This window comes from Dermochelys coriacea, chromosome 10 (genome assembly GCF_009764565.3).
Source record: "Dermochelys coriacea isolate rDerCor1 chromosome 10, rDerCor1.pri.v4, whole genome shotgun sequence".
Classification (NCBI taxonomy): Eukaryota; Metazoa; Chordata; order Testudines; family Dermochelyidae; genus Dermochelys; species Dermochelys coriacea.
Genome location: NC_050077.1, coordinates 55,372,705 through 55,391,896, shown reverse-complemented (window position 1 = coordinate 55,391,896; position 19,192 = coordinate 55,372,705). Strand labels below are relative to the sequence as shown.

The 19,192-nt window shown below is 40.5% G+C and overlaps 1 protein-coding gene across 1 annotated transcript in view; it reads right to left on the bottom strand.

Annotated features, from left to right (window-relative positions):
• TRPM1 (transient receptor potential cation channel subfamily M member 1) overlaps positions 1 to 19,192 on the bottom strand; it is a 135,191-nt gene that overhangs the window by 38,625 nt on the left and 77,374 nt on the right. The window contains 7 exon segments of the mRNA XM_043494683.1: positions 1,136 to 1,158; positions 1,161 to 1,185; positions 3,416 to 3,550; positions 7,242 to 7,415; positions 11,548 to 11,654; positions 14,657 to 14,668; positions 15,410 to 15,470. Of these exon segments, the coding sequence (XP_043350618.1) occupies positions 1,136 to 1,158; positions 1,161 to 1,185; positions 3,416 to 3,550; positions 7,242 to 7,415; positions 11,548 to 11,654; positions 14,657 to 14,668; positions 15,410 to 15,470 (537 nt within the window).

Here is a 19,192-nt window from a genome sequence, read left to right as displayed (position 1 = left end):
ACAGTTCACCTTTCAGTAGGATCCTTTGTAGTCTCCCCTTTAACCAATTCCTTATCCACCTTTCGATGTTCATATTGATCCCCATCTTTTCCATTTAACTAATAATTCCCCATGTGGCACGGTATCAAACGCCTTACTGAAATCTAGGTAAATTAGATCCACTGCGTTTCCTTTGTCTAAAAAAATCTGTTACTTCCTCAAAAAAGGAGATCAGGTTGGTTTGGCATGATCTACCTTTTGTAAAACCATGTTGTATTTGTCCCATTTACCATTGACTTCAATGTCCTTACTATTTTCTCCTTCAAAATTTGTTCCAGGACCTTGCATACTACAGATGTCAAACTAACAGGCCTGTAGTTACCCGGATCACTTTTTTTTCCTTTCTTAAAAATAGGAACTATATTAGCAATTCTCCAATCATACGGTACAACTCCTGAGTTTACAGATTCATTAAAAATTCTTGCTAATGGGTTTGCAATTTCAGGTGCCAATTCCTTTAAGATTCTTGGATGAAGATTATCTGGGCCCCCCGATTTAGTCCCATTAAACTGTTTGAGTTTTGCTTCTACCTCAGATATGGTAATATCTACCTCCGTATCCTCATTCCCATTTGTCATGCTACCATTATCCTAAGATTCTCTTTAGCCTTATTAAAGACTGAGGCAAAGTATTTGTTTAGATATTGGGCCATGCCTAGATTATCCTTAACCTCCACTCCATCCTCAGTGTTTAGCGGCCCCACTTCTTCTTTCTTAGTTTTCTTCTTATTGATATGGCTATAGAACCTTTTACTATTGGTTTTAATTCCCTTGCAAGGTCCACTCTACTCGACCTTTAGCCTGTCTCACTTTATCCCTACATGTTCTGACCTCAATTAGGTAGCTTTCCTGCTGATCCCTCCCATCTTCCACTCCCTGTATGCTTTCTGCTTCTTCTTAATCAACTCTCTAAGATGCTTGCTCATCCAGCTTGGTCTTACACTATTAGTGATTTAACTTCCCTCTCCTTAAAAACTATAATTTCATTTCAAAGTTTTATTTTCCATCTACATTATGTTCACTTCCCCCATTGATTGTACAATTAAAATAATCATGAAAATAAAATCCCAATGTCTGGAAATATATAAAAAACTTACCTTTTTCACATCCCTGACTAGCAATGCAGTGTATTTGGTGGACCCAATCTCTGAAAGAGAGACCATTCATATTTTGTTAGATCTTTAATTCTTCCCTTTGATTTAAAAAAAAAAGGTATAGTTTCTGCAAAGTATTAGAAATTTGGATGTGAATTCCCAGAACTATTATTTGTTCATTATCAGAACATAACATCAGTATGTACTGTTTTTCTTCATGGACACAAAGATGTGAGGCATAACTGGCCAAAAAGTAACAAGTCACTAATAGAGTTTACAGGCACCTTTGTGCTGCTATCACCTAGGAACCCTGTGCAATGGTCCAGTCCTCAGATATACATCACAGGAACCTTCAGGTTGCCTTAACTTGCACTGGCTGCCAACAGCTACAAGGTGCTGTAATCCCCACCTGGGAATCACAATGTGCCAGGATGCCTTGGCACTGACCCTTTACCTTTGGCCACACCTCCCAAACTAACAGCAGGGAGAGATGATGTGGGAGTAGTTGATGGCAGCTCTGTGCCTCTGCAGAATCTACTCCGGGGGAATTTTGCATCAAAAATTAAATATTCTGTGCCAATATTTTACAATTCTGCAAACTTCTGCATATTTTATTTGTAAAAATAACACAATATAATCATGCTAGTTTCAATTATTTTGTAATTTATTTCAAATATCTATTATCAACTATGTCTACAACAAAACAGACAACAAAAAAGATTCAAGAAATGTTTTTTGACAAGTAGATTCCTTAGTAGGTATATTAATACAGAACTCTAGTAATAATTAATTTAAACTACAATATGGAAACGTATTTCCTGCACCCCTCAAAAGCAGTGAAAAAAGCTTGGGGAAGCCAGGGATAGTGGAGGAGTAGAGGGAGAGGGAAAATAACTGCTGGGAAGGAGCCTGGTGTGAACTTGGAGGGTAGTTGGGTGTGGGTGGGAGAACAATGTAACAGGTTTTTGGGAGGAGGAAGGGTTTGTTAGGGAGCCACCACCATGCAGACCCTGGCTGACCCATAGTCTCTCTCATTTAGTCAGGCACATCTGCCCTGTCCCCATGTGTCCCTGAACCTCCTCAGCCCCCTTCCCCATCCCCATGTGTTCCTCTACCCCCATTTAGCCACCTCCTGTCCCCATGTGTCTCTGCACCCCCACTCCCATTCAGCACCTGCCCCAGTCTATCACCCCCACTAGCCCTTCTGAACCCCAGTCCTGTGACCCCTGGTAGCCCCAGGTGCCCATGCTGTCTGTGCCCCCATATCCCATGCCTCCTGACTGCCCCCATGAGCAGGGTGCTGTGAGGAAGGCAACTTCTTTCTCTTTCCTAACTGGGGCTGGTCCTGCCCAGGAGCTCCTCCTCTGTGTTCTGGTGCCACAGCGGCCCCTTGTGGGTGAAAGGAGTAACTGCAGCACCTTTCCAGCATGAATGTATTTTGTGGAAGAAAATTCTGTGCAGCACATGAATTCTGCACATGCACAGTGGTGCAGAATTCCCCCAGAGTAAGGATCTACTAGGGTGTTCTGTTAGGGTTTGTGCAAAGGAGACTCTAGTCCCAGCAGCCTATGTGTTATAAAAACAGACAGCATGACCTAGTGGATAATGCACTGGACTGGGATTCAGGAGAACTGGGTTTATTCCTGGTTCTGCCACTGGCCTGCTGGGTGACCTTGGGCAAGTCACTTTGCCTCTGTGCCTTGGTTTCTCCATCTGTAAGTGGGAATAATGATACTCAGTGCCAGGTGTAAAGTGCTTTGGGATTTATGGATGAGAGGTTTCTATATAAAACATTTTATTATTACAACAATAAAGGATAAAGAAATGAAAACTAAACTGAGGGTCAACAAGATTGTGTCACACATCAGTGAGGAAGTTAAGAATATGCCAGTAAAAGCCACAGTTATTGGCTGATATTATGGTTTTAATGGCAATACTAGTTATTGAAAAGTTCTTAATATGCATTTTAAAAATACTTCACTATATTTATATGATAAACCATAAGATCATCTAAAAGCTGCTCTAGGCTTAGTCAAGATACTCTGTGTATCTTAAAAGTATTATGAAGCCATGAGTTATTACAGTAACTCCCTCTAGTGATATGCACTTTTCGTGGACTGTCAGTGTGCCCAGTTTTTTTCCCCTGCAATTGCTGAAGTATAAAATGAAACCACCAATTGGACAATTTCTGTGCCAGTTATTGGGGGGTGGGGGAAGGGAGAAAGGAAAAGATGTCAATCGTGAGAGATGCTGCAGTTTATATCAGCAGCACAGCTCACTCACAGTATTATAAAGCTCTTCTAGTCGAGGAATAGTGAGGAAGCGTTGCATGTTCACTCCATTTTCAATCAAGAGTTTCACAAAATCAACTCGATCCAGTACCAGGGCGTCCAGCATAGCCTGTTCCAGGGAATTCACCTGAGAGTTGAGGAGAGAGAACACAATGCAAACCTGGGGCGAGTAAGTCAGAGATGCTGTGCCAGCAACTGCTAAAATGTAGTTTTTTGGTTGTTTAATAAAAGAATTCACATGTGAATTTCAAGCCATGTTCAGGTTTCAGAGTAGCAAGCCGTGTTAGTCTGTATTTGCAAAAAGAAAAGGAGTACTTGTGGCACCTTAGAGACCAACAAATTTGTTAGTCTCTAAGGTGCCACAAGTAAGCCATGTTCAGTCATCTACATGTCAAATGTAATTCTGAAAAATGAAAATGTCCCTAATAGGTGTTCCATGTATAGTTTAGATGTTGTGGTTTTGGTTTTTTTGGAGGTGTCCTTATGTTGAAGTAATGAGAGCAGTAAATGAAACCTTTAGGAGAATGATTGTAACTTTCAGTACTTTTATTTGGTATCTTACAGCTAAACCAAGTGAAATGATACATTATACAAAGAGGTGGGCTTGCTTGCTATGCGTGATGGGAACAAGTTAAATTTAAAAAGAATGAACTGCACTAACATAAAGAGTGTTTTGTACCATAACACCCACATAGGCTGCTTCCATTCAATTGACAAGCTGTTGCCTCAAATAGAGGGAAGTGGCAATATGCATTCTCTCCGATCTTCTGAAAAGAAATCCCCAAGTTGTTGCTGGAATATTGCTCAGCTTCTCTTAATATGGCCAAACATGGGAACAATCCAACAGAATATTCAACTTAAAAAAAATTAAAATAAACGGATAGGAAATTCAAAACACAAGAACTGTCTTTCTATAAAAAGTTAAGTCTCCCCCACCAATCACTGATGAGCTAGAAACATTCAGAGGAATACTTTTTGTAATGGAAAAAGTATACATTTCTGTTCCCAAATATGGAACCTTTGGTTGAAACCTTCCAAAACAATTCACTCCTGAACTGAAAACAAACCAGCCAAATTTCAGTCAGGAAGGAAAAAGATTGGAAAATGCAGAAGTATTAATAGCAACAGAAAATTACCACTTAAAATGGAAATGCTTGTGTGACCTTAGTTATACATATTTCTATGCAATCTACCTATAATTATGAAGACACTTATAAAATACATAAAAGTAGGGCTGTTGATTAATCACAGTTAACTCATGTGATTAATTTTTTTGAGTTAATCACAATTTAAAAAATTAATCATGATTAATCGCACTGTTAAACAATAGAATACCAATTGAAATTTATTAAGTATTTTTGGATGTTTTCTATGTTTTTCAAATATTTTTATTTCAATTACAATAAGATTGTAATTGAAACACAGACTATGAAGTGTACAGTGCTCACTTTATATTATTTTTGATTACAAACATTTGCACTATAAAAATGATAACACAATTAATAGTATTTTTCAATTCACCTCATACAAGTATTGTAGTGCATTCTCTTTATCGTGAAAGCATAACTTACAAATGTAAATTTTTTTGTTACATAATGGCACTCAAAAAAAAAACAATGTAAAATTTAGCGCCTACAAGTCCACTCAGTCCTACTTCTTGTTCAGCCAATTGCTAAGACACACAAAGTTTGTTATACTTTACGGGAATACTGCTGCATGATTCTTATTTACAATTAGTCACCTGAAAGTGAGAACAGGTGTTTGCATGGCACTTTTATAACTAGCATTGAAAGGTATTTATGTGCCAGATATCTAAACATTCGTATGCCCCTTCATGCTTCATCCACCATTCCAGAGGACATGCTTCCATGCTGAGGATGCTTGTTAAAAAAATAATGTGTTAATCAATTTGTACTGAACTCCTTGGGGGAGAATTGTATGTCTCTGTTCGGATATGTAAGGGTTAAGTAAAGACATTGAAAACCGCTGGTGTGCTGGCATGGTATCAGGAGTAGGCACAGGCACGCACTATTCCTTCGCTTAATAAATAAAGTGTTACCCTTTTCCCCTCCCTTCTCCTTGTTAAGAATTGATAAGTATTGCAGCTGCATAAAAAATGTGGGGATCTAAAGGATACCTTTTGGGTAAAGAAGTGTTATCCCCTCCTTCCCTCCTTTCCCAGCTCCATAGCGAGCCCTGGGTCATGAACCCTTCCTCTCTCCCCTGAGAACTGCAAATTGAGGGAGATTTATGGCAAACAGATTGTTGCAAAGAAATGTATTTTCAAGGTAAAAAATGCTTGTATGACATATTTAATGCTGCAAACAATGGGAGAGGGGTGGGCATACTAACAGTATGAGTGTTCTATTACAAATAAGGGTTCTTGGGATGTTGTAATGGATGCAGGCATTTACATATTACTTAAATAAAAAGAGTGTGGATGTAATAATCCAGTACTTACTTGACAATTGGGTCAAGGGGAATAAATATCGCAATAAAGAAGCCTGTACTCATATCTGCCTCTGGGTCAACTGCTCCTTTTTTTCTTCTAACATCCTCCTGTTCTGTTTTACCCACATTCTGCCATATAGTTCATGTTCTAGCAGTCTCAGATTATGACCCAGGTCATGTTTGTTTTAAGAACACTTTCACGGCAGATTTGACAAAACACAAAGAGGTACCAATGTGAGATTTCTAAAGATAACTGCAGCGCGCTCGACCCAAGGTTTAAGAATCTGAAATGTCATTCAAAATCTGAGAGGGACGAAGTGTGGACCATGCTTTCAGAAGTCTTAATAAAGCACCACTCAGATGCGGAAACTACAGAACCCGAACAACCAAAAAAGAAAATCAATCTTCTGCTGGTGGCATCTGACTCAGATGATGAAAATTAACATGCGTCGGTCTGCTTTGCTTTGGAACGATTGAGCAGAACCGTCATCAGCATGGATGCATGTCCTATGGAATGGTGATTGAAGCATGAAGGGACATATGAAGCTTTAGCGCATCTGGCATGTAAATGTCTTGCGATGCCGGCTACAACAGTGCCATGCGAATGCCTGTTCTCACTTTCAGATGACATTGTAAACAAGAAGTGAGCAGCATTATCTCCTGCAAATTGTAAACAACTTGTTTGTCTGAGCAATTGACTCAAGTAGGACTGAGTGGACTTGTAGGCTCTAAAGTTTTAACACTGTTTATTTTTGAATGCAGGGGTTTTTTGTACATAATTCTACATTGTAAGTTCATCTTTCATGATAAAGAGATTGCACTACAGTACTTGTATTAGGTGAATTGAAAAATACTTTTTCCTTTTTTATAGTGCAAATATTTGTAATCAAAAATAAATATAAAGTGAGCACAGGACACATTGTATTCTGTGTTGTAATTTAAATCAATATATTTGAAGATGTGGAAAACATCCAAAAATATTTAAATAAATGGTATTTTATTCTTGTTTAACAGCGCTATTAATTGCACTATTAATTACAATAAATTTTTTTAATCGTGCAATTAATCACGATTAATTTTTTTAAATCACTTGACAGCCCTACATAAAAGGGTCTCCCATGCCTCAAAATATTCAAGGCATCTATATGTCCCTCACAAGAACTTTATTCCTTTCATTCCATGTTGGGTTAATGTGTCTATTTTCATCACTTCTAGGGCCTTGTAGAAGGTAACTCATTCTTTGAATTATCTTTGGGGTAGGCTGGGTGTGTGCACATGTAAACTGAGAAGAACAGATTAGAGGGAGGAGTCAAACGAGATAAAGAATGTAGGCAGCAACTGGAAGAAAGATGCCACTTTCATCTAACCCAGTTTAGTAGTTCAAGCTTCCGTGGATCTGTTTCATTCTTCTGGCTCTTCTTTCATTTCCCTCCCTTTTTTTTCCCCTTTCCTTTCCCTCTGACTGCTTTAGTTTGAGCTGCTGGAGATTTCTTTTCCTTCTCAGATGCTGTGCCATCAGTCACTGTAAGGCTTCCTATAGGCTAAATTAATAATGCACAAATATTAAGATCATACAGTCAATTGTATTGGCAATTGGAGGATTGTACATCAATAGAATGTTCTATTGAATCTTATTACTAACATGTTTCAGAGTAGCAGCCGTGTTAGTCTGTATCTGTAAAAAGAAAGGAGTACTTGTGTCACCTTAGAGACTAACAAATTTATTTGAGCATAAACTTTTGTGAGCTACAGCTCACTTCATCGGATGCAGGCTCATGAAAACTTATGCTCAAATAAATGTGTTAGTCTCTAAGGTGCCACAAGTACTCCTTTTCTTAATACTACCACTCTCTTTTACAGTGATGCTGTGTGTACCTACCCTCACTCAGTGTGGCATGCTATTCCCCTCTAGCAGTGGTTGGGCCACATATAGAGATTGATGAGCCTCATACAGCCTTAGCTAACAGAGCTGGGTCTTCCACCTTAGGCAGCGTAAGGCTCATGCTTTAAGATCTAAACATCCCAGATTTGATCCCAGCTGCTTATGACTTACTCAGGAGCAGAGAGTAACATATAAAGAAAACAGAATAGGCAGAGAATTCACAGTTGAAAAGGCAACGCCTATTACACAATCTTTATCTGTAGTGGCAAATCTCTCAAAACACCCAGGCCCAAATTGGGACATAACATGTGAAAAGATCCAAAATGAGAACACCATACTCAACAAATTCATGCAGGGATTCATTCCCTGAGTGCAAATAACCTATTCCATAACCATGTGCATGATTCTTTATTCTGATATGAGCAACAACATTTCAAAGTGGGACAACACCATATTTTTGTAGTAAGTAGTTAAGTCTGGGACTCAAGTGGATGTTTCAAAGTAAGGTACGACTGAGAGGTATGGCAAGATGCTGAGTATGCGCCTTGCACTTTACCTTCTTTCCACTTTTAAACATATGTAAGTATATAGTGGAATGTCAAAGTAAAAGCAATAAGCAGACAAGGCACAGAAGGAACCAGTGTTAATAAGAATTGCCACATGGCCATCATCTGACCTCTATATAGTCGGATGGGCTAAGGCCAGAGAGGGAAGATTGCACCTAAGTGGTGCATTTACATGCTAAGTCGTGCTTATGTTCATGTCTCCTCAAATGTGCCTATTCTCCACTACACCCTTCTCCATTTTAAACCTGTGCTCTTGGGAACGCTTGATGCTAAATTGGGCAATAGCGAATTTTCAGTGAATCAGCAATTTCAAAACATTGAAAAAAATTCATTCCAGATGAACAAAACATGTCATTTAGGCTTCGACCATTTAACATTTGAAATTTTAAAAATATTAAAGAAAATTTTGAAACAAAATAATTTCAAACTAAAAAAATCCATTTTTTCAAATTGTTCATTTTTTTCTTAAACCAACAATTTGGTGAAACCAACTTGAATTCACAAAATGCTTCAATGTCACCAAATGTGCATTTTTCATTAAAAAAAAGTTTTGGCTGACAATTTTTGAGACTACTTCCCCTCAGTTTGGACTGCTGCACCTAGCACTTAACTTGTCCTCATACATAAGTTACACAAATATTTATGCTAGACCACAACAAATTGGTTCAGTGTGCAGAGAACTGCAGGATCAAGGCCATAAATACTTGCTTAACAAAGCTTTCTTTTTTGCACAAAGTCCTCTCACACTATCCTGCCATGAAAGCATTTACAAGTCAGTACAGAAACGGATCTGTAAACTCACAGCAAACACTACATCAAGGACAGTCTTCATGAATTTGAAATGACAATGAATTGTAATTGGCTCATGTAATTTCCACAAAGAGTTGAAGAGTACAAAGATGAAACTGGACAAACAGCGGTAGGTTTTTGTTTGCCTGTGGTATTTTTGAATCCAAACACAATAATGTGGAGATTGGAACATTTCCTCCAATAAATTGATTTCTAGTAAGGCTTATATTGTTTAGGATCCCTACATCCTCTTTATAAAAATGTTTTTAATGGACTGTGAATATTGGAAACATCACATTTGCTCTGCAGGGAAGGAATAAAATACCAGGTACAGGAAGGATTGTTGGTTAAATTTTTAATGACTGAGGTTCTAATGAAATAACCTCTATGAAATACATAGTGTGGATGTAAAGTAGTTTACTGACCATTTACTGTACGTCATATCAAGGATGACATCTAATTAAAAAAAAAGAACCTTACTTAATTCGTATGGCCTATTTAATTCTGGTTCCTCAGAACACTTTGTAATAATTTGATACCAGATGGTTCATGTAATAAAGCAAAATGCACCAGCATATTGAGTCACCAAACTGGCTTAAAACAAGGATATTAGTTTACATGAATGACTCTAGGGGTAAAATTTTCAAAAGCACTGAAGTGTCTGATCTTCCCCCATTGAAATCAATCGGAGCTTTACCATTAACTTCAGTGGCACAGTATCACACTTTAAAAATGATTTAGGAGCACAAGTCTCATTCCAATGCCTTAGGCACTTCTGAAAATCTCACCCCTAGATTTATTTGGGCATCATCTCACACACTAAGGGACTGATATCCAGCATTGGTCTCTTTGTGGTCATGATTTTGTCCCATTAATTCAAACTGGGATTTTCAAAGGAGTCTCCAGGGTGCCTTTGTAATTTCCAGCCCTACTGAGTAATTTATTAGAGCTAGACATCTAACCCACTGCTTACACTCACCAGTTAGGCACCTGAGGTCTAAGTAGTATTACTAGAATATTCACTATGGGTGTGATGACTGATTCTGACGAGGCCTGGTGCTTGGTCTACACTACAGCATTAGGTCGATGGAAGGCAGCTTACCGTTGATCTATTATGTCAGTGTACACAATACAGCCTCGCTCCTGCTGTTGGGGGGAGGGGGAAGGGGAGAAGGAAAATGCTCTAAAGTTACACAGACTTCAGCTACGTGAATACATACCTGAAGGTCGACGTACTTAGATTCTACGTAACCGCGGTGTCTTCACTGTGGGTGAGTCGACGGCTGACACTCCCCCATCGACTCCGCTTCCACTTCTCGCTCCGGTTGGAGTACTGGAGTCAATGGGAGAATGCTTGGTGGTCGATTTATCTACACTAGATGGATACATCAACCCCCGCTGAATCAATCGCTGCCCGTCGATCCAGCGGGTAATGTAGACAGCCCTGACATATACTCCACCTCCATGATAGGCATAGGGTTTACACTGGTGTAATGATTAGTATCTGTGTAGACCCTGAGTTACTTACATTGGCTGCTGGCTGTCATCTTGTCAATTTCACAGCTCCATGATGAAAGCTGAGCTATCACCCCTGGTGGGTGAGGGGGCTTCAACTAAAGCCTGGCTTCCCCTCTGGGCTCTTTGCTCCCAGCTAGGCTGGGGCCCACCCAGCTTGGAGCCTGCTGCTGCCTGGAGGCTCCCAGCTCCCAATGGGGAGCCCAGCTGCAATCTGGAAGCTCCTGGCTGCCTGTGCGGAGCCCAGTTGCACCAAGGTTCCTGCTCCCCGCTGAGAGGCCAGGAGCCCGCCCGGGTCTCGGGCGCCAGAGCTCCCTGCTGGGAGCTGGGGCACTGGCTCCTGATGGTGGGGAGCAGGGAGCCGAGTGCTGGGGCGGGGGGGGGGGAGGGGCAGCCGGGCTTCCTGCAGGGAGTTGCACATGAGCTGAGAGCCCAGGTTTCTCAGACCCCCACACTGCCCCTCTTAAGTCAATGGAGAGCACTCCTAGTGTGGACACACAACACCAACAGAAGGATGGCAGTGTGTACATGAACCACGAGAGGTTTAGGGGCTTATATCAGTGATGCCCTAACATAGGTCGATTTAAATTTCTAGTATGATATGCACTCAGCATAAATCAGGCCCCATATGATTTCCATTATTTGCCTCAAGGGAAACTTGAATAAATTCATTTGCTGAATTTATATGCGGCTACTTTCATTTCAAAAGCACACAAGTTTTGTCGTTATTAGCTTTTTGGAAAAGGTTAGTCTAGTAATATTTTATAATGAATTGTCATTATGGAATATCCCAGATTAGGCCATCATGCATACCAAAAGAATTCAACATTACTGTCATTGCCAAGAAAATCAAAGGAAGGGATATTTGCCACTTATTTAAAATTATTTGCTAAATAATCGGTCTATGAAAAGCAGCTTTACCGGCCAGTGATGTCCAAAGACAAAGATTTGGGCTGCGTGCAATGTCCACAGACGGTTGCCAGGCCAAATAGCCAAGCTCAGTTGATCTGGTGCAGATGCGTTGGTTCCTAAAGCAAACAAAAGTATTTGGCATTTCACATTTCATGTAAATGAGTGGACACCCCTGTCATTTGATTCTCTGGGGATTAGATCAGATCTTCAGCTGGTTTAAAGGTGAGCAGTTATGTTGAAATGAATGGCGCTATGATTTTTTTACACCATTGAGGAATCAGCCCAATAATCTTTTCAAAATTGGGAGTAGTAACATTCTCCCTTGTTCCTTGCAGTTCACAGAAATAGACTTAGTCCCTTAATTATTTTAGGCAAGGGTATTGGTCTTGTCTCATTTATCCACATTAGTGACACAATATCATTCCTCTGTAAATGTTGTTTAAACAACCTTAGTGTAATTTGAATGTTAAAGAATAATTGTCAGAAGTGATAGAATAATCTCAAAAGGTTCAGATTAGCTCACAAACAAAAATCTTCGTGATAAGAGCATTATGGCTGAGGAGTGTGCTTTGGGAATCCAGCTAACAGTCCCAACCAATATTAACTTTCTTTACAAAGATTTATTTTAAAAAACCAACAACAAAACCAAACTCAAGTGTTAGAATGTCTGGAAATGACACAGCAGAGGGGAATTGGCTGGATCCCTCAATCCAGCCAGTTGAGTGAATCCAGCTCATTCCGCATTGCCATATCATCTTCCGTCCTCATTATCACCCATCTGATTTACACCCCACACCCAAACAAGTTGTTAAATCAAACACTGTTGTTAGGACTTATGTAAATGTACAGATAATTACTGAGGAGATGATGGGAAATGGGATTTTATTTCATTGCTATGTTGAACTTTGGGTATATTTTTTGCAAGTTTTGTGGGGCTAAACTAGTTTCAGGGGCTACTGCCACTGCCATAATAAATCCCAACTCCTTGCTAACAGTCTAGGACGTTTATCAGAGCTTAAGCAGCTCCTCTGAAAGGCTTCTTCCTTCTCTAAACCCTGCTGACTTTATTCCCTAATACTGCTCCCCTGCCCTTCCATGAGAGTATAATCAGCAGTTTTGACAGATGCTCTAGAACACAGGTCTGGGTGATTCCTTAACCCATACTTCTTTTCCCTAATCTTTCACTTAAAGTCTCTTTTATAATCAACTAGTATCACTTCCAAAGTGCATAAAATTGATAATAGCAGTTGTTCCAACAAAGACAGACTCAGTCACAAAGGTAAGGGGGTTTAGATTGGTTGGGAGGGTCAGGAGAGCTTATTGGACAACAAACCAATTACATTTAGAAGTGACTACAAGCCTTACCCCCAATCCTTGAACTAAATTTTTTTTTGAGGTTTAAAAAATCTGGTTAACTTTTTCCCTCTCCCCATTTTACATTTTGCATACATTGGCCAGGACTGGAATTGATGTATTGAAACACCATGAGACAGCTCAGAGAAACAGGTTGGAGAGTAATATCTTTTATTGGATCAGCATCTGTTGGTGAAAGAGACAAGCTTTTAAGGCTATGTCTACATTGCGCACTTTACCATGGCATGCTGTGCCCTGCAACTGTGGCCGTTGTAAGGTAAGCAATGTAGCCGCTCTTTGTCGCCGGCTCTCTCCCTGTGACAAAATAAAACCCCCTCCAAGAGGAGCGTAACTTCGTCACAGGAGAGCAGCTCCCGCCAATGAATCACTGTGCACACTGGTGCTTTTCGTCATTAAAAACTTTTTGGTCGTTTGGGGAAGGGTGTGGTTTTTTTCACACCCGTGAGTGACAAAAATTTTAAATGATGAAAATGCCAGTGTAGAGAAAGCCTAAGGCTGCCAGCAGGCCCCGCAGGGTCAGGTGAAAGACAAAAAAGACAAGTGAAAGACAAAACTTTTGTCATTCAGAGAGGTGTTAAAAATACACCACACACACCCCCCCAGAGACAAAAGTTTTGTCGACGACAAGTGGCTGGTGTGGAGCAGCACCAGCTCCTTTGGGGGGGGAAGTTTTCTGTCAGCAGGCCGAGCTCTCTCCTGCCAGCGAACAGCGGCTACACTGTGTCCCTTCTAGCAGCAAGGCCATGTCGCGTAAAAGCTGCGTAGTGTAGATATAGCTTAAGTGCAGGGCCGGCTCTACAGGTTCTACCACCCCAAGCAGTGAAAAAAAAACTGCCAGCCACGGATGGCAAAAGGGAGAAGCTGCTACCGATTTGCCGCCACGGATGGAGGAACTGCCGCCCCTTTCTAACTACTGCCGTCCCAAGCACCTACTTGGAATGCTGGGGCCTGGAGCTGGCCCTGCCTAAGGATATGTCTTCACATACCAACTTAAAACACTGCCCTGGCTCTCCCCTAAAGCTCTCCCAGCGCTGTAAAAGAACTCACACCCCCAAGGGGGGTAGCTACCAGTGCTGGTGCACTGTCTACACTGCCACTTTACAGCACTTTTGAAACTAGCATTGCTCAGGGGGGGTGTTTTTTCACACTCCCAGCGCTGGTAGCTACTCCCCTCATGGGGGTGGGGTTTTTTTTACAGCTATGGAAAGAGCTCTCGTTCCCAGTGCTGGGTGCCGCAGCAGCGTTTTAACCTTGGTAGTGAAGACATACCCAACAACAGATGCAAAACCTGCAGACATATCTCCACAGCTACAAAGATCAACATCCCCCACAACACACCTTTCGAGATCCATAAGCCCTACACATGTCTATCGCAACAGATGATGTACCTCATTCAGTGCACTAAATGCCCCCAATAACAACAACTATGTGGGTAAAAAAGGACGATCACTATGCTCTTGAATGAACTCACACAAAGAAATGATAACACCACACCACCTCTAGGCTTGGCTGAACACTTTTCACAAAGCAATCACTGTATCTGGCCTCTCAGTCCTCATCTGCAAAGGAAACCTGCACACACTTTCAAAAGACGAGCCTGGGAGCTTAAATTCATAACTTTCCTAGACACTAAAAATCATGATCTTAATAAAGACACCAGATTTATGGTTTATTACAACAATCTGTAACCCACTAACCCCCTTTTTTGTCCTCTGACTGCAGTGGTGGTAATGGGCCACTTCACCTTGAAGAGTCCCTTAGAATAGTGTGTAACTACTTATGCTAAAAAGAAAAGGAGTACTTATGGCACCTTAGAGACTAACGAATTTATTTGAGCATAAGCTTTCGTGAGCTACAGCTCACTTCATCAGATGCATTCGGTGGAAAAACCGAATTATGCTCAAATAAAATTTGTTAGTCCTCTAAGGTGCCACAAGTACTCCTTTTTCTTTTTAACACGGCGCTACTCTGAAACCTGTACTTATGCTAAACAATCTGTTCCACCTTGTATTTAGCTGTGACGCTCAGAGTACCTTTGCAAGACCTGAAGAAGAGCTCTGCGTAGCTTGAAAAGCTTGTCTTTTCACCAGGAAAAGTTGGTTCAATAAAAGATATTACCAATCACCCACCTTGTCGTTCTAATATACTGGAGACATCACGGCTACAACAACAATGCAAACAAAAATGAGAAAGGTTGTTCTTCTGGTATTTCCTGGCCCAAGTGAAAAGAAGGAAGCTCTGGAAACGTCAGGGTAATGCTATGGAAAAGTTCAGATCTCGACCTTATATATTGGGCTCATATCTTATCAGACCTGAACCCCAAACACCAAACGCTTGAGGTTACTAATCATGAACAGGATAGGAACAGAACAGATCAAAAGTTTTGGTATTTAGAATGACCCACACATAGCAATTGTTTTTTGGGGTTTTTTTTCCTTCAAGTGGGTTGTTCATCCTTATTTGTTGCCTGTGTAAAAACTCACCCTTTAAGTAGAGCAGTTGAAAATAGACATCTCAATGTCCTGTTGTCCCTCAGAACCCATACGGAACACAGTTATCTATAGGAGAGAGGCAAATCAAACACACATTAACTCATGAACATAACTTAGATCAAAAGAAAGAAGAGATAAGGCTATGTCTGCACTACACAAGCTTTAGTGACAAGGCTGTGTCGTGATAGCAGTGCTGCTGTATAGCACTGTTTGTCAGCTCTCCTGCAGAGAAAAAGCTTCCACCCCCAAGGAGCAGCGTTTGCATTGTTGGCAGGAGAGCGCTCCTGCCTGCGACAATGCACTGTTCAACACTGGGCACTTGGTCGTGGCAAAACTTTTGTCTTTTCAGGGGTTGAAGGTTGTTTAACACCTCTGAAAGACAAAAGTTTTGTTGTTCAATTGCCACGTAGAACATAGCTTAAGTGAAAGAGAGAGAGAGAAAGAGAGAGATAAATTGCATATGTTTCTATATTGTTTGAATTTTTTCAAAATTGCTATTTCAATTACATTTTTCATTGAAATTTCTAATTTGACAAACAAAAAGGGGTGAAAACTTCATATCTTTGTCCTGTTCTTTGACTGACTATACAACTACTAAAAACAAAACAAAAAATAAAAATTTTAAATGTTGATGAAAGTTTTTCACTGACAGATTTTGACATAAAACACTGGACAAAATTGCTGTGCCAATTTTATATAGTTTCCAACCATCTCTAGTATTTACAGTATTATGAATTGCTCGCTAATACCTGAAATAACCATTATGGCATTCTTGACTGAATTTAACAGTCACACAGTTGAGATGCAAGTTAAGTAATGCATTGGCAAAAAGTACAATCCTAGATAAACCTTGGAGGCAACTCTCTTGTGCACAAAACTGAATATTCATATTGATATTGGTTTAGTTGCTTATTAGTGCCTAGAAAACTACAAAAATAGTCTGCTTTTAATAAACGATAACTGAAGTAAAGTTCTTCATTAAAAAAAGGCTGGAAGAAAAATAATGTAATATGGGATTCAAACACAGGATAATCTGATAATCTACGGCATCTGACATGATGTTTAAATTATGGTAATTCCACATATAACAGACAAAGTGTTGCCAAACACATCTCCCATCCAAAAGCATCCTTTTACTGTATAAAGCTTGTGTCCACCTTTTGGCATGGCAATTTTTTCAACTTTCAATACTTGTATCAATTTTGGTACAGATGAAAAAATGTGTTTGGTACAGTGACATTGATTTAGCAGGGGGAAGAGGCATAGGAAAAGTTACATCCATTACAGGAAATAAGCAAAGTGACCAAAGAATCATTCGAGGTAGAAGCCTTGGCTCAGGCAAACAAATCACCACGCTGCTCTGGCCAGTCTTATCTGAATCCTTGAGACCACTCTGCTTAATGAGTTTACTGTCTGAGTTTTTACTCAGGCAGGTAAAGCCTCCTGTGATCTGGCATTTTTTAATTCCAAAAACTTGATTAGGCAAGGCCCTGTTCAACTCTCTCTACTAAATCAAATCTACTGAGTTAAAAGGAAAATAGTGCTTTAACAAAGCAAGTTCTTTCAGACATTTTTCTGCAAACCTGCTTCCTGTGTTTCGCCTCTCAAAACACCCTCTTTCACCAACTGTAGGTATGGGTGTGACTTGCACATACAGTCAGTGACCTATGTTGGGGGTGGTGGAGAGCTGCAGGAAGCATTTGCCTCTGGCAGCACATTCCTGCCCAAAGCATATGAGTGGAGAGTATAAATGCAATCCGATGAAGTAGCTCACGAAAGCTTATGCTCTAATAAATTTGTTAGTCTCTAAGGTGCCACAAGTATTCCTATCCTTTGGATGGTACCGTTTGCTACCCCACTTCACACCAAGCACACTCTGCTTCCCGGACCATCCTCACTTTATTTGGTGGTGCATTGTGCCCTTGCACGCGCACAAAGAGAACACGACCTGTGTTCCACAAGCACTGCCAAGGCAGTTGTTCACAGCCCTTTTTCAAAGGGACAGGTGGCTAAAACAAGAACCATCTGAACTTAAACCAGAATCTCATTGAAAAAGTTTGGGAAAAAAGGCCTATTTAATTTTTTGCCTCATTATTTTTCATATTTGCAACTGTCCTTCTGGGTTCTGATTGGCATTAGAAAGAATGGCTCAAACCTGCCAGATACTGAGCATTTTGGCCTTGATCCAGCCAGGCACTTAAGTCCAAGAGTAGTCCACTAAAGTCCGTGGGACTATTTAGATGCTTGAAGTTAAACATATGCTTAAGTGCTTTGCTGGATCAGGCCAAAGTGCACAGCATCTTGCAGGGCTAAACCTAGAAAGCACAATGGGATTTACAATATATTTATTAAACACAGTTACAATAAAAAAAAATCTGATACTTACATTCTATGCAAACTTGATCTGGATTTGAAAAAAAAAAGTGTGATGAAGGAACACAGGAACACTGACTTCCTTATAGTCACTGCTTCAAGAATTAATAAATGGTCCTACTCAGTTAGAAAATACAACTTCTGTGGCAGAGAACTGGAGAGTAAAATGGACATAAATATCTAGCTTTCAATGAAGGTATCCTAAGTATACCTCACTGATTCTGAGAACTATAGTACCTTACACCTGTAATGTTCTTTACTCTGTATCATTTTTATGTTATCCCAGAATATCTAAAGATGTTCGCTTTTGAGTACTTGAGTGAGTTTTAATATATGCATATTGGCCTTCTGATATATGCTGTGGGGAGGATGCACTATTTATGTCTCTTTATGATTGATAAAGATAAAAATAACTAGATCAGAAGAATAATCTGGTAAATAACTTTGGGCATTAGTGATTATTATGAATTATTAGAATTAGTATTATATAATTATTAGAATAGCACCTAGAGGACTCAAACAAGATCGGGGTCCCATTGTTCTAGGTGCTATACACAAATGTAATAAGAACAGTCCCTGTCCCAAGGAGATTGCATCTAAATAGACAGGCAGACGCAGGGTGGGAGGAAAGGAACTACTATTGTTCCCATTTTGCAGATGGGAATTGAAGCACAGAGAAAGTAGCAATTCGCCCAACTCAAACAGAGCATCTACTAGACTGTAAGCTCCCTGGGGCAGGGGCCATCTTTCTTCTTATGTGTATGTACAATGTACAAGCACAATAGGGTCCTGGTCCTGTAGACTAGGGAAGGTTACTACAGGTTAATTGGAGCACCTGTAGCCGATTAAGGCCCTGCCAGGAACCTAATAAAAAACCCCTGCTTCAGGCAGACAAGGTGGAGTGAGGAGGAGAGAGGTCTGGAATTTGGAGGTGTGTTGCTGAGAATTGAAAGACCAGAGAATCGGAGGAAGGGAGACCCTGCCCTAGCAGAGCAGGGGAGACTCCCTCCCCCAGTGTCAGGACTGAGGATAATGCTACCCAAGGAAGAAGATGATAAGAAATCTGCAGGGGTTGAGTGGGGCTGGGGCTCAGAGTGAGGAGCAAACCCAGACCCCTTCTCTGCATCCCTCCTCTACCACCTTCCTGGGCCACTAGCGGGTCCCTTGGTGCCCCAAGAGCAGGGGTAAGGGTGGCATCCTAGCCCCCCTGCCAAGAAAAGTGTGGGACCCACCATACCAACATTGGCCATTATGTCACAATCCTTGGAACCTTACTTCAGTTTCTGTTCAGGTCCTTTGAGTAAGATTGAGTAAAAATTGCATAAGAATCACAGGACTGGGCCTTTATTTAGGAAACTAGGGTCTGAGAACTAATAAACATAAAAATCTAAGGAATGGAGGTAAATTTGAAATGG